The following is a 16,985-nucleotide window of genomic DNA, read 5'->3' on the forward strand; positions in this document are numbered from 1 at the left end:
GCGTGTCATTTGTTACTATTTGAACTATTACATAATACAGCCCTGAGGTAAACTGACAAGAAGCCGTATTTCATTGGTTTAGTGCGAGCATTTTGTCAATTATCACACTGTCGTCTCTGCTGTGGTTTTTCTCACCACGCTGCACATTTGTACGCTGAGCCTTTACTACAGGACATTGTACCAAACACAATTTGAATTCTTCCCCTTTTCTCAGGTTGGCTGATTAAGCACTTGCACTTTTCGACTTAATTCCAGAAAACCTGGGTTAGTTCATCTTCATAGGGAATAGAATGGTCGCGCAAGACAATGAATGTTCTAGGACGGAATCCAATGCCCATCCCAGAGAGAACTTGTGGCTGGATAAAGTGCAAAATATGTGTCAAAACAGACATTTGTACACCAGCCATCAACCAAGGTTCTGGGTCAATAATTCCAAGGCCAGTTCCTAAAATGACGTTTAACTATCAAAGAACTACTTAAGTATATGAAGTACTGGTCACTGCAGGCCACCTCAAATGGGTCCTTGAAGAGGAATTGAACTGATGTCCAAGGCAATAATTGATATGGGAGGGAGGAATGCAAAGCGCTTCCCGGATGAAGCTTGTCCTGAAAGAGAGTGTAATGTTCACTTGTCCAGAAAGAGAATGTAATCTTCACTTGTCCTGAAAGAGAGTGCAAAATTCACTTGCCCTGAAAGAGAGTGCAATGTTCACTTGTCCTGAAAGAGAGTGTAATATTCACCTGTGCTGGAGAGTATAAAATCAATGCCTTGACATTCGTACACCAGCCGTCAGGAAAAAATTTGGGCGTTCCGGGCTTGCGATTGGTTTGTTATTGTGGACCTGTGATGACCAGAAAGTTACCAGATGTATTCTGTGCTTCCGGCTTTATACTGTGTCATTATTCCACGCCGCAGACATATACTGAGTGCAACGATTGGTGCGTGATTAGCTTCTCCTGGAAGGGAGTGCTAAGATCACCTCGGGCGTCGGTTGTTCCCGAAGATCGTTGTGGGTATGTCTGGTAGTGCAGGAGCGTACAGTGTCGTGCAATGCAGGAGGGTACCGTGTCGTGCAATGCAGTAGCGTATAATCTCGCGCAATGCAGGAGCGTACAGTGTCGTGCAATGCAGGAGGGTATCGTGTCGTGCAATGCAGGAGCGTATAATCTCGCGCAATGCAGGAGCGTACCGTGTCGTGCAATGCAGGAGCGTACCGTGTCGTGCAATGCAGGAGCGTATAATCTCGCGCAATGCAGAAGCGTACAGTGTCGTGCAATGCAGGAGCGTACCGTGTCGTGTAATGCAGGAGCGTATAATCTCGCACAATGCAGAAGCGTACAGTGTCGTGCAATGCAGGAGGGTACCGTGTCGTGCAATGCAGGAGCGTACCGTGTCGTTCAGTGCAGAAGCGTACCTTGTTGTACAATGCGGGTGCGTCTCATGTCATGCAGTGTGGGAGAGTATGATGTCGTGCAATTCAGAAGCGTACCGTGTCGTGCAATGCAGGAGCATATCGTGGTGTAATGCAGGAGCATATCATGTCGTGTAGTGCTGGAGTGTATCATGTCGTGCATTAGGTTTAGAGTGACAACGTGCGTTGTGTGGTTATCCTGAAAGAGATAAAGTTAATTTATTCAAACGAGAGGAACTGTTTGGAAGAACAGGTTCCAGTCTTTGCTCCTAGAATTAAACAATTCTTCGGAGTAGGAAAGCTTTGGGAAGGGCTGTCAGAGCCTTGCCTCAGATGATTAGAGCATTGCATCGCTGCGACAAAGGTCCAGTTTTTGCTGCTTCGCCTTAGGCTGGAAGTCAAGATTTTCGTACTGTGCATAGCGAGGGTCAGTGGTTCACGCGGATCACTACAGTGATCGTCTACTCATGTGCGTCTCCGGTGTCGCTGTCATATAAGTGAAAACGTCTTGAGCTTGGCTCTCAAAACCAATCAATATGAAGGAGAATTTGCCGTTATGCGCGTTATGACATACTGACAGCGTATGTCTTGACGATGTCTAGTTAGTCAAGCTGTCTTGATTATTGTTTCGCATTCAAATCATGATGTATAATGTAATGCACAAAGTATCGTGCAATACGTTTTACTGAAATCGTTACAATAATCTGTTTTGTAAACAAATCTTGGAAAGTTTAGTATTCGCATTAACCGTATCTATTTATTTAGTTTGTGTTTTACGCCGTACTTAAGAATATTTACTCAAAATAGCATTATTGTGGGAGGAAACCGAGCAAAGGTTGCTGGTAGGCCTTACAATCGAAGAGAAATTGAACTCACCGCCGGCACGCTAACCACAAAGCTGTATCTAATGCAGCTATCACTGGTTCAGCCGACTAATGCTAATGACTTCTGTATTATTTTCGTCTAAAACTCTTAGGATGGTACACTGCATGCTAATAACATGAGAGGGCTTTATTCGTATGGACGCTCTCCGTTATAGTCCTAGGTGGGGAATCCCCGCAATCTGAATACTCTGCCAACCACGTCAAGAAATGAAAAGCGGCTGCACAAACCGGTTGTTGTGTGAAGAATGTTTACTTGAGCAGTGGCAGTACCATCCCTTACTAAATTCCCCCTCTCATTTAGGGCTGTGAACCTATTGGCAGAAAGTCAGTCCACGTGCATGTGGACAGTAAGTGTATACTATAACAAAGCTATAGATTTTCAACCCCTCGGAGTAACTGGTTGATCAGTTGTTGTTGTTGTTGTCTTGTCGATCGAAAACGTGAGCTCTTTGCAGCGCAGTGACTTTCACTGCGGGTCGGTACACATAGGCAAGGATGTTTTTTTTAATGTCACTGGGTTTTTGTTCTGAAAAGCTTTTACTTCACTAATGCAGAATTTTTTCAGTTTTATTTGTGGTGGTCTTCTCCAGGTCACATTTTGATGCATTCATTTTGTCAGGGCTTTAAATTGGATCACGAGACATAAACCATTCAATTATATTGCTATTTTGACCATTTGATTGGCTCTCTGGAAACTCGGTAACCAAGATGTTTTAGCAGGTCATGACCCTACATATATCAACTGGCGAACGAAATAAATGACGATGAAATATACCCGCTGGTATGAGTGCAAGGAGTGGGGTCAACAACAATTGTCATGCTGGCCCTCGTTACAGAAAAAAAAATAGTTCGGGCATGCAAAGTGCCAGTCACCGAAGTAACGTTAATCGAGTTTTCGGGTTTAATATACTTTTTTCTAATTCCCCGTTTTACATGCCTTAATAAATCTTTGACTGACGTGAGCTATCTCATTTCAGAAACAGTAGTAAACGACAAGGAGAAATCTGCAAGCCATAACAGCTCCAGTCCTCAGAGATCGTGTTACGCCAATGAAACAGCCTGTGACGGGGGTCGTCTGTGCTTTACGAAATCAGATCGTTGCGACGGAATCCAGAAATGCCAGGATAACGCAGATGAATACAGATGTGAGGAAGAAGGTGAGTCGACCTTTACTTAAATGGGAACAGGTCATAATTAACAGATGTGGGGAAGAAGGTGAGTCACCTTTTACTTAAATGGGAACAGGTCATAATTAGCATTGTAGTTTGATTTATTTATTTATTTAATTTGATTGGTGTTTTACGCCGTACTCAAGAATATTTCACTTATAGGACGGCGGCCAGCATTATGATGGGAGGAAACCGGACACAGCCCGGGGGAAACCTACGACCATCCGCAGGTTGCTGACACACCTTCCCACTTACGACCGAAGAGGAAGCCAGCATGAGCTGGACTTAAACTCACAGCGACCGCATTGGTGAGAGACTCCTGGGTCAGTATGCTGTGCTAGCGCATTGTAGCTTGGCCTGATTTCTAGGCGCATGGGAATCTTTGCGTCGCTAAACATATTCGTATTCCATGCGAATTCCATCAACCATAATGGACGCACGAGTTTATAATAGCAAGATTAGTATCCAAAACACAAACACAAGACAATCGGTGATAGAACTAAGAATGCATGTGAAGAAAAAAATAAGGACGCCTTTACACAAAGATAAGCAGTCAGCAGTTTGCGATGACCGAAATACGACAGCAACACAAAACTTACTGCCAAGTGTGTTTTGACAGGACGGTGTGGTTGAAATTTGGGCAGATGCAGGGCGTGGAAACGTGAATAGTTTAAGTCGCTAATTTCAAGCTGACGCTAAGCTAACCTTCCTGTCTTTGAGAGGCTGTGGCTGGAAATTCCACCCACCGTGGTGCCTGTAAATTTTTACCAGTAATATCTCGCGGCTCAGTCAACAGCAGGATAAGAAAGCTTAGAGCTTGTAGATTTTGCGGCTGCTCGACAGCACTTAACGTTCACATGTATGTAAGTAGAAAATTAAGTGCATTCTAAAGCCAAATACAACGTTGCATTGTTTTTTTGTTTTTTTTTTTATCACCCCGTGCATGTACTGACACTGTGTGCTATAATGAAGATATGGATGTTCGCATCATCGGCCTGCATATGCACATGGTTAAGGCCATGGACTCAGCTTTGTATGGTTATGTACAGGTTGTCGTCCAGGATGGAGGTAAAACTGCTGTTTTTATCTAATAAGCTGCTATTACCTATTCTAATGATTACGTGAGACCATTTGTTAGCTATCACACTGCCATCGCTACTCTTTTACTCTCCATGTTGCAGTTATTTTGTATTTTACGCTGTAAGGAAGAACATTTGTCCAGCAGAGCGCTGGTCAGGTTTGTAGGTTTGTAAAACATTACATACTCACCAGCAACCACCGCACTTCGTTAGAAGGTAGAAAAAGCCTCCTGACGTAAAGTTGCCATCTATCCACCAGCAGCTGGTTTCGAGCCAGCCACTTCAGTGACCAACTCACAGGACAAGGGTTGTCCGCACAAGCCCAGGAAAAAGAAAAGTATTTATTTATTTATTTATTTATTTGATTGGTATTTTACGCAATACTCAAGAATGTTTCACTAATACGACGGCGGCCAGAGGTCTGGTGGAAGGAAAACGGACGGAGCCCCGAAGAAACCCACGACCATCCGCAGGCTGCTGACAGACCTTCCCACTTACGGCCGGGGAGAAAGGAAAAATAAAACGTGTAAATAATATTATCACTTTGTCTTGTAGTTGTACACATCATACAAGGAAGGGTCTTAGTTTGAGCTGTAACGAATACTGACAAGAAATCCCCGAGAGGATAGAGAAGAGCATTTATATATGTATATGTATGTAGATCGAATTATTACAGATGATGTTTAGATGGAGAGTGAAGACATCGCCAGAAAACATCGGTCCGGTGTTTGACTCAGGCAACCGTTCATGAATAACGCATCAGTTACAGATATTATCCGAGTGAAAGAAAAGGGGGTGGTGGGAATAGGAATGTGGGTGTAAGGTGTCAGCACTCCCCAAGCGCAGGCTTTGTGCACATTCTACCAGAGACACAAGGTCGGGCCGCTTTGTTGTGCTAAAGGGTGGGTTCCTACGGGTTGACGACCTTTCGTTTTCTACGCATTTAGCAAAGTGTCACAGACATTTCATGCATTCAAGATGGCCGATAAAGGATTGCTGTCGCCCTCTTTTCTTTGTTTGACATTCTTAAGACTCTCCTGTCCATCAGAACTGACATTGACCTTTCACCGCTTTACGGTGAAACAAAGAAGCCTTTTAAGGTGTCTCTTGTTTGAAGACCAATTGTCTAAGCAGACAGACAAGGAAGCTTTCCAGGGCACCAGCTCAGTCTCACGTAGGACAATGGTCGCCTGTACTTATATCGCTGACCCACTAAACAAGCGCGTTGATGTGAATGATTGACAATGTTTTCCAGCATGGAAACTGCACGAAAGCTATCACAGACCGGGTTGAGAAGGTTACGTTGTGGTAGGGCAAAGGAAAATCCCGTTAGTCGTCTCCTCTCGTGTCTTTGTTATGTCTTGTGTCTAAAGTGTTTCTCCAAACTAAAATCGATTTTTAGCTCAGGGACAGGGAGATTTTCTTAAGTGGCGCGTAATGATATTTGGGGGACTTGTAGTGACAAGCGTTCCTTTCTTCGCTGTCCTCACCGCCTCTTACATCGCTGTGTTCTTAAGACCATGGAGATCAAGGACGCACTACTTTATTTCTCTTCGCTCTAAGTAATTGGCGTGTATAAAAAGAGGCTGTAGCGTTCCCTAAATCAACGATCTGTATCAACACCACGTCGACATCAAAGACAGACACTTGGCATGGGGATTCTCACTTTAAAAGATGTCTATCTTGAAGATGCGCAGCAAAACCCATTACTTGTGCTTTGTGTATTAGCTACATGGACGGTATCAAAGTCACAGTATGGCTGAACCATAGCAACATAGCAATTATTCATTTTTCAATAGCGCAAAGTAGTCAGATCAGTCTGTGATGACAACATAGCATTTTGAGTAATTGTACAGCAGTGACGTATAAAAAATGATAATTATCATCGCTGCATTTTTTTTATCTAAATCTGTTTGCCTGAAATTTGTTACTGCTAGAGCATTTACATTAACAGTTAGAATAAAACCCTAAATGAGTCAAATTGACCGTATTTCACCGGTTACCATTTTCACATGGTTACCATTTGCCAATTTTCACACTGTCGTAACTGCTCTGATTTTACTGCCTATGCTGTGTAAACCATTATATCGTGAACAATTGTCAGATTGGTGGTCATCTATGAAGTTTGTTGTTGAGGGCGACACATACCGCAAACTCTTCAGAGCACTGTACTGTAGGATTACCGCGTAGTCACCGTGCGGTATTGGATGCGGGGTAGCAATAGGCTATTTAGTGGCTCTGTATGGTACTGTGTACCTCGTAACAGGGCAGTAATGACCAGTTTTACGCAGTACAATGCAGTTATCACAAGGTAGCGTGCGACTGCTGTGCTGTACCTCAGAGCTCACGCCTGGATTGTACAAAGCAGTCATTGATCATAAAACAGCCACACAGCACCACCCGGTTTTGGAACCTTTCTTCGAGAGAAGCAGTATCTCAACTTGGTTAAGAACTCTTTGGTGTCTGTGAAAATACCGCCTGTATGAGCTGACTACATTTACGCTATGCCTCTTGACAAGAGCAGCGTGAAAATGCTTAATAATATTCGAGGATCACTCTCCATATGTCTTTTTTGAAATCCTAGACCAAGCCACAGACAAACGAATTCAGAATATTAAGAATTTCAATTATGCCTTATCTTGTACTACAGATAAACGGACATTTAGAAGCAAACCTAAAATATACAACTCCCAAGAAAAGGAACGATATCGAAAGTTAGAGTTTTTTGTTTTAATTTTTGCTTTTTTGTGTACGTTTTTAATTGACTTGCCCTCAACATTTGGATTGTCGGTTTATGTAGACGTCCCCTGCGACTATGCGCGTGTAATTTATTTTAAACTTTAGGATTGTCTGTTAGCGTTTGTGCGTCCGTTGATACTCTCTTGTATTCATTAAGCCGGTTGCTCTTTTCCCATGAGACTCTCGAGATTTTACCTAATGAATGGCATTTTCCTGTCCGAGCTGAAATTTGGCACAGCGCACTGCTCCATTTCGCACCACGCCGGACGGGGCTGTGGCCTTATAGTGTCATCCGTGACTGCATTGGTCTTGTGTTGAAAAGGACTGTTGGGGACTACAGAGAAGTGTGCTTGCCTTAGAGTTCTAACGCCAATTTGGGTACAAGCAGGAACGGTTGGGCTGAGTGTTAAAGGCACTTAAAAATACCACTAGGTTCGCAGTATTAATGGTCAAAGGTAAATGTATACGTTAGTTCCTGAATGAGTTCAGTGGATTGCTCAACAAAATATCTGTTTACATCTCAACAAAATATCTGTATACATCTATACATCTTTGTCCTCACAAGTTAGTCCATAACGGTATGTTCGCTATGTATTGGTTCATGCAGATTTTTAGCTCTTCGGCCACCAAGTTAGAAACGTAAATTAGCTTTAGTCGTGTATTTGTATGGGTGATGTTGCTCGCTAACATTATGAAACCGCTGTTTGCACCGCAGTCAGTCAAACCCCCTCTCCAAAAGATGTACCGAATCTCGAATCCAGCAACGCGTGTTTCGTCTGCAGGTTTAAGTAAGGAGTTTTGTTGTGTACCCTGCAAATTGCGACGGTTTACTCGGGGAACAACGGTTTCCCTGATTGCTTAAATAAGTGACTATGAAAATATATCACTTTCGACGGGCAAACATGTTTACAAATACGAACATGAGATGGTTTGACGACGATGAAGCCTGTAACACTGCAACAATTATGAAGACTTAGTGCATGGTGGACCTGTTATATTCGAAACTTCCCAGATGAGTTTTACTTCCTTTTTGAGACAACAAATGTAAGCAACAAAACATGAGAAAATGTGAATTTTGGAAGTTCCCCCGATCCCAACGGTGACAATAACCCATCAACGCTGCCTTCATGACGGTTTGCCTAACGTTCACTTCTCCTCTACCAATTATATGTTGTTTGAATATCCGTACGTCGCATGTAGCAAAGTTTGTCATTAACTTGCCGAAGGGCGCCCCGGTTTTTTTCACATACAAACTGACCGCCATTCTATAAGCGAGAAGGCTTTGACCGTGGTGTTGAGCAGCAATGGAACCTTTCCCCCTCTAAAGTAATTCGGACCGAAGCTGTGCATTCTGTTGTTGTTCACTCCTGCATTTGCGATGACGTTTTGTGAGCAAACTGATGACGTATTACTCATGTACTGCAAGAGAACAATTTTCAGCTCAGCGTGGACCCGCGTTGCGATTGCGCGAGAACCCCAATTAATGAAATATCTACTCGAGTCATGCAGCAATTTGTTGCAAATCACACAAACACAAAAACTATCAAACTTAATGACTGATATGTGAGCCTTGAGCTGCTCGCTGGGACGAATTCACCGATGTTGCGCTCACGTGATGTCTTTCCAAGTGCTTTTTTTCCTCTTCCCTAAAATATGAAAATAAATATGAAATATTGGTATCATTCCTGTGGGAAGAGAAGTTTCTCCTCGTGAAATATCGTTAACCGACATAGGTTCGCTGCCAGAAACCCCAAGGGAATCGTAGTATTTGCCGGTTATCTTGTCAGGTTTGTTTCATGTCAGGATTAATCCGCGCCTTCTCAAAGTCCTGGTAATCGCTGTGATATCTGTCCCCTCTAGCCCGTAATTCTCCGAGCGGAACTCAACGTGTCTTTGTGCTGTGTAAGCCATGGCTGATGGAATACACGACAACTATCTAGCAATCGGCCTATGGAAATGTAAGCTCAACGATCAATCCCTGGCACATGCATCTCGTACCAACCATTCGCATTTGTTTGATGTACAGCCACTCATTTCCGGCCTTTCTCAATGACTTTCCCGGCAAATATGCAGGTAAATATGGATTGAAGTGATTTGGACATCGACCATTCCCGTCCCACGCATGACATTCAATGGAAATCGCTTACGCAGGTTCGGTCTTGTGTGACACAGCACTAATTACTCACTAATTATTTATTTTATGACTTAGGTATCTGACGCAACCAGGGATTCAACTCATAAAACATTTATAAAGGTTTTTTGTGTGTTTGGGGCCTTGTTGATTTCCAAGGAGTTATCAAGATTAAAATCCGACTTGGATCTATACAAAGTATTTATCATAATGTACTCACACAATAGAAGACTTTTTTTCCTCAAATCCGATTAACCTCACTAAAATAACATACTCGGAACACAATGAATGAATAGATAGATAGGGCTTAACGTTTTACTTAACCATTTTTCAGTCATATGCACTGCCTGCGGGTGGATTCTCAGTTGATCTGGCAAGTTTCGCAGATGATCTGGCAGGCTGCTCAGTTGTATTAACAGGTTTTCAAGTTTTTTTTAGCAGGAATTTTAAAAACGATTGAGCGAATAAGATGATTCAAGTAGATCCAGCATTAATATTCGTTATAGACGACCTTACAATAACATTCACAGAATAAATTACGTGTCACATGACGCACTTGGGCTAAATGACACTTTTGCCATGTGGTTGGCCAGTTTCTTCTGTGTCATTGGCTAGAGGAGCATTGTCACAGAAATACCATAGCAGCCAATGAGCACGTTTGTGAGAAAATGAATGAACGTTTGACACGGCAGCAACGCCAACCCAAAAACGTTGACGCAGCCAGGATCTAGGCTAAGATTTTGCGAGCATTCCTTGCTCGTCTGTTGACTTCAGTGAGACGGAGATGCACAGAAACCTTCGACGCTCATGGTGAACACACCCGTTACTGAGCTTGCCAACCTTCATTTTAGCGACGTGACTTGAATAACCATTTTTGTCTGCTCATTGACAATAAGTTGTTCAAATGACAATTTGTATTCGAAAATGGAGGAAAAATATATTTATGTCTATCCTCCGTTACATTGTTGAGGTAATATAAACAGTGCATGAAAAGTAAGTTTCCCCAAAAACCATGTTTCATATTTACCAAGATATTTGCTCAGTCGTTATGAACTTTTGCACACAGTATTCCAGTAATCATGTCAACACACTGTAGCAAGGATTACCCTGGAAATACAGATGTGTTCCACATGAACTTGTGCAAATGCATTATCGGTTGGATTTTGAAAAAGTTACAAACAGATTCAAGATGGCAATGGATTTCTTTTTAAGGACGAGAGTACTCGTCCGCATCGTGCCAGAGTGATAAATGTCTTCTTTGAACATTGAAGGCATTGAGCACATACGATGGCCCTCCAATTCTCCGGATCTCAATCCTATTGAACATTTGTGGGACCAGTTGAAACAAGCATTGTATCGCCGTGTTACCATGGTGCCAGATCTTGTTGACATTAGACATGTTTCAGGAGGAGTGGTTAGTCATCCCTCAAAATCGGATCTCACGCCTCATTAACACGAAGCTAGCTCGCTGTCTCAGTGTGATACAAAAACGCGGTGGTTATACCAGATTTTAACAGTATCTGGTCGTACAGGTAGTCAAAATTATCTTCAATCTGTTCGTAAAATCTTAAAAATCCGACCGATAATGCGTTTGCGCAAGCTCATTGGAGAACATTTGTATTTACTGGGTAATCCTTGCTACAGTGTGTTGATTTGAGTACTGAGATGCTGTGTCCAAAATTCTACAATGATTGTTCAAATATCGTGATAAATGCCAAACATTGTTTTGGGGAAACTTACTTTTCATGCACTGTTTATTGTGCTACTCAAAGCGATAGCATTGCTATCGTTGAGTCATTATACAAATCGTAAAAATCGCATACATCAGTATTTGTTTATTTAGTTTTTTCATTGAAATTTTACACCGTACTCAAGAATATTTCACTTATACAACCGCGGCCAGTATTATGGAAGAAGGAAACCGGGCAGAATCAGATGGAAATTCAAAACCATCCGCAGGTTGCTAGCAGACCTTCGTACGGCCGGTGAGCTCAGAGCGACTGCATTGGTGGGAGGCTCCTAGGTCATTACGTTGTATTGCAAGCATTGGTACACTGACCGTGCATTGTACCTTACAACACCCGTACATTGATCGTACATTGTATTCATAGCCACACTGGTACATTGATCAGTAAGACATTATTTTGAAGGCGATATAAATAGGATCGGGTCAGATACCGCCGATAAGAGACATCGATTCTTGATCAGCTGAGGTCAGTGGATGAGAGACCCACGGACAGTACCGATACTATCGAATGCATAGGCCACCCGAGCTAAGTGACCTACTTACACAAAATGTGAATGACTACTTCTTGGAATTTAAATCAATACACTTATTTCTGACAAATTGTGTAGGTAGGGAGCATGATGCTGATTTTAATTAATTCTATAACAACGAGTTGCATTATGTGGCGGGACATATTTCGCTTGTTAACATGTATTGTTTAAACATAGACCATGGACAGTTTTGAAGTTGTTCATTTATTTGTTTGTTGTTTAACTCAGAGTGCCCAGGGTAAACCATCTTTAAGTTTCTTAAACAGTGCAAACATACCAACCGTTACTTACACCTTACAATGGTAACGTGGAAGATCCGTGGCGCTATGCTTTGTAAATATTTACCTAATTCCCGTGACATGTGCGGCTGTATAGACATGGTGCAGTTTTAATATCACCGCTGTGTTTACGTTGTACATGTTCTCGTTTTATACCAGGATATTGTGTATGATACAAATCTTGACCTTGACCTTGACCTTTCAATGTTTTAACATGTAGACTATGTACTGGACTTGGATATTAAACAGGCATGTCTCAGCGACATCATCGGAAACCGTTGACTAATTCTACTTCCAGGTAACCATCTTTTGTAAAGTATGCATATTTTCAGAAGATTTTGATGCTAATCTTATGAATGAATCTTTTTGTGGGGGGGGGGGGGGAGAATTTGACTTTGAATGTTGTTTCACCGGTTGACGGTCTGAACTGTGATTTGATACTTTGCCTACTAGTGGCTCAATCCAGTTTTTTTAGCGCCCCATTAGAAAGTTCCAACTCATGGACGATAACCCACTCACAGAATGACTGTTACCGTAACTTTCAAAAACCTGACTTATTCTTCTCAAGGAGCCTAGCGGTTTTGCGTACAACGACACCTTTCACATGATCATCTTCCTGTTATTTTCAATATGAGCTTTGAAGCTGTGGATGCCTAAATAGGCATGTTGTATTTTAGGTGTCGAGCATTAGTGATCATACAACGCTCTCGGTCGGCGACATTATGCGATCAATAAAAAGTTACGTACACAATTGTCTCTGATGAGTACGATCGGCGACATCATGCGATTAACAAAAAGCACACTTTAAATGGTGCTCTGACGAGTACAATCAGCGACATTATGCGTTCAACAAAAAGTTACATATACAATGATTCTCTGACGAGTACGATCGGTCACATCATGCGGTTAACAAAAAGTACACATAAAATGGTTCTCTGACAAATACGATCGGCGACATTTTGTGGTCAACAGAAAGCTACATATACAACGGTGCTATGGTGACATACAATCGTCGTTGTTTTGTGGTCTTGTGATGGTAGTATAAGGTAGTTCCATGAAATCATGCGATCGCTGAAATGTTTCAACCGACAGTAGCAAATGTAGTGGATTTCTGAAAGGATGCGATCACTGACATTTTGTGGCACTCAAGTAAATCTACAGAGACGACTGTTGTTCAAATTTACCAGAAATGTAATTTTAGACAATCGAGATGTTTTCTCCAATTCGTCTTATTCGTGAAGACCATAATCAGAAATTTCAAATACGATTTTGAATCAATCTAAATTTGAATCACTTGATTTCGCTGTCTGATAATCCGTGTATCCCTGAATTCAACTCTTCTGGGAAGATTTTTTAATGCCTCACGTCGCCTTATAACTTATTTAACTGCCACAACTGATGGATTGGCCAGTGAGCGTCATCTAAGGACGCTCACGTCGGCATTTTCTTTGCTAGAACTGTTACATTCTCAATACGTTAAGTAGGCTTTAAATGGGCTGTGTCACCGAACACACGTCAAAAGAAACCAGTTGGTCGCTTTCTCAGAAGCACAGTAGGATTGAGGCGTTTTTGATGCGTCTTAGTTTTTTATTTTTTTAAATTTTTGATCGATTTTCTCCCGGATAACAAGTGAAATTGGAAAACGTGGGAGCCAGACCTGGAATTAATCATTTTAAGGAAGCGAGGCGTAATGCCTAATAAGGAAATCCCATCAAAGCAATCTGAGGGGCCATATGATGGTGGCGCTCCTAACTCAATGTCTCATCGTGGAAAAGCAGCCTAATGGAAGGTTAAACAATCGATTTGGGCCTCCGGGGTCGAGTCTGTGCTCTAAACAACTTGTGTGTTATTCACACCCCTCGGGCATTTTAAGCCTTCGTGGTTGTTGTTACAATTCTGAAATAATATCGTTTATTTTCCCAATTTAACAGGATACAGACCTGCTTACGTACTCGAAACGCGCGAGACTTACCGAGTGAATCACGTGACGAAGTTTGACGATGTTCCTTCAAACTTCAGATCCACCTTTGACCCTTAGTTAACAGAAAAACTGACGCATATTTAGAGCTAAGATCCTTACTAAGTATACATCGTTTGTTTTGGACTGCCGTGTGTTTTTAATGTTAGATCATCACATCATATCGAATTAAGCTTAATCAAGCAGTTCAGCGAACGGTCACCAGTTTGATGCAGAAATACCACATGCCCAATTACTAATGACGCTGACTCTTGATTTTCTTGCAAAACGAAAGCAGACACCAATTAACGTTTACGCAGAAGTGAAAAAGCAAACATGTGCTGAAACATATTAGATTTAAACCTTTCACTGCTAAACGAGTTTTGTGAAATATATTAATGACTTTTATTTCTCTTTCCGGCTTGGGTGAACGAGGCACCACGAGCAAGTTATTGTACTAAAAATCAATCAGTAAAAATCTCAAAGTCCCTCTAGTTTCCATTCATTATCTCCTAGATCGATATCTTTAAGATCTGGTGTCCTTTCCGGAATTATATACAGCTACATAAAGAATTCAAGATGACGGAAGGGTGAATGATGGATTCGTCCATTCAGCACCAATGCTCTGCAGTCCTGTCTGATATATAGGACACTGCGCTTTCGGCTTGGTACACGAGGTGCTAATGACATACAGCCGGAGTTCATCATATGGATTTTCCTGCCAGTCTGTGCGAGCTGTAATATAGTTGGTTTTGCTCTCCTCCAGAGACTGGTATATAAGGATTAATGACATTTCTGTATCCGGTCAGGATACCGTGACCAAGCCTTGTGCGCTTCTTTCTGACGTCTTGTGGGGTTTTCGTCCGTGTCGCTCTGTCTGCCATTTTGAGCATGACCGACATACAAATTACACACGGGGTTGGATGAAAGGGTCGGAAAATCCACGCCTGATGTTGTGGCAAAGCTCTCTTACGGGACAGCCAGCCGATCGAATTGATTTCGCCCATGGTATGTTTGACAACACCGTCATCTACGCTCCCAAAGGGGAGACACGCGGCCCACAGAAACTTGCATAAAAATCCCATTCTTTCGCGTGATTCGATGCCATTATTTACCATGGGGCTGTTTCCAGTGTCACTGCTGCCATTTCGACAATTTCCCAGGTGTCAGATTCGTTTAAAACATGGTTACCGTTCAGATACCGAACTCCGTATGCAATATCAACAGCAATCTTTCCCCCGGTCAGACCGGACAGCGGTCAGTTTGAAAATAATGTGTTGTCAGTTAAAATCAATAAACCATCAATCTGTTAGGAATGTGAGGTGAGCAAAACGTAAATATGACTCAACCAATGAACTCGTCCATCCCTACACCACTGCATGCTCGTCACCCATTATTTGGGCAATCTTCCGCGCACCTGTTTATTCGTTGTAACCTATATGCTCATGTCATTATCTATTTTCGCGTCACTACAATGATCTACTCATTCAAAGTTACACATATATATTTGCTTTAATTTGACGAAGAAAACTATACGTAGTAATGGGGAGCAGCCCATTGAAGGTAGGAACAAAGCTTCGAATGTAACCCAAGTTAGGGAGTGGGGAGGATACTGCAATCGCCCTGTCCCGCTGTCTGTGATTTTGTCCATGCGTCTCCTCCCAAACTGTTACGTCGATTTTTATGAAACTTAGCATACATGTCGCCTATTATCTATCTGAATTTGTGCATGCCTAAGTTTAATGGCAGTCGGGTTGTTATTTTCGTAATTAACCCCAGTCACTTATTGGTAACAAGAAGAGGTAGAACACGCTCATCTGGGCCAACCAGGTCGTTCTACATGAAAATCGTTGGTCATCACTTTACTTCCACGACTATGGCATTCATTCTGAGTGACGGCGTTCGCTCGTTGGATGAAAATATGTGTATCGCACACTGGAAAATTTGCGAGTTAGTTCTCGAAGATCGGCGGCTTGCTGTAGCCTTCATATTGTTTTAGTAGGGCGTTAAGCCTAAGTGGGACGAAATAAAATAGATCTTTTCTTATGCATGTATATGCTACTGTCAACAGTCTATTTTGCCATTTCCATCGTCTTTGTCATCTCTATTTCTATATTTATAAACGTTCAGGGTTTCCTCCCACCATAATGCGGGCCGCTGTCGTATAAGTGAAATATTCTGGAGTACGGCGTAAAATCAAGTAATCAATCAACCAATCAAGTAAATAAATAAATAAATTTAAACCTCCTTGGTACAGTGGTTAGTGTGCTAGAGCATTGCTCATTTCATTGTGAGTTCAAGTCCAGCTCACGCTGTCTGTCCATCTACGGGTTTAACTTTCTTTTTATTTGCATTTTTCTGTCCATTCGCCCGGTGGTTTCTGTTTATCCGTTCACCCATCCATGCATACATCCCATCCGTTCTGTCCATTTACTTAAAACTTAACACAAGGGTTAACCAGTACAATATTTCCTAAGCTTACATATCTGTGGTTAGTAACCTTGGTACATATATATCAAAGCGCAGCTGGATATATACATAGTTATTTTGTTCAATATGTACAGACAAAGACAGATCCTTTGAAAACCTGGCCATTGACCTCTTGTCACAGTACTCTCTACATTCATTAGACCGAAAGGTATCTCCACAGACCGGAGAGTTCTATGCTGTCAGAGCTCAGTATTATATTACTGGCTTTGGTCGAAGAAGGCAAGAGAGACCCCATGTTGCTTCGGTGTCTGGCTGGAAGTTTTTTCCAATGGTGATCATTAGTGACTTTCCTTGGGCTAGGTTTACTCTCAGCACATGGGTAATGGTCGAGGCGCGGATCCATAAGGGGGACGAAAATCTGCTGATTTAAAATGTGTTTTGTAGGGTCGTATTTCTGCAAGATTGTCATTTTTTGATGCCTGTTCACACAGGGTTGTGAGCTTTAAGGAGGTGTCTAAATTACATTTTTTTGGTCTGGAGGTGTTAATTCTGTCGTAAATGACATATGGCGTCATCTATTGTAGCGTAGAGATCTTCTAACTTGCCTCGATATCTCCATATACTCTAGG

The 16,985-nt window shown here is 42.1% G+C and overlaps 1 protein-coding gene across 1 annotated transcript in view; it reads left to right on the forward strand.

The window, feature by feature from the left end:
- The first annotated feature begins 1,326 nt into the window (after positions 1–1,326).
- LOC135464871 (uncharacterized) overlaps positions 1,327–16,985 on the forward strand; it is a 48,565-nt gene continuing 32,906 nt past the window's right edge. The window contains exons 1-2 of the mRNA XM_064742440.1: positions 1,327–1,432; positions 3,274–3,453. Of these exons, the coding sequence (XP_064598510.1) occupies positions 1,327–1,432; positions 3,274–3,453 (286 nt within the window). The remainder of the gene's footprint in view (positions 1,433–3,273; positions 3,454–16,985) is intronic.

This window comes from Liolophura sinensis, chromosome 4 (assembly GCF_032854445.1).
Source record: "Liolophura sinensis isolate JHLJ2023 chromosome 4, CUHK_Ljap_v2, whole genome shotgun sequence".
Lineage (NCBI taxonomy): Eukaryota > Metazoa > Mollusca > Polyplacophora > Chitonida > Chitonidae > Liolophura > Liolophura sinensis.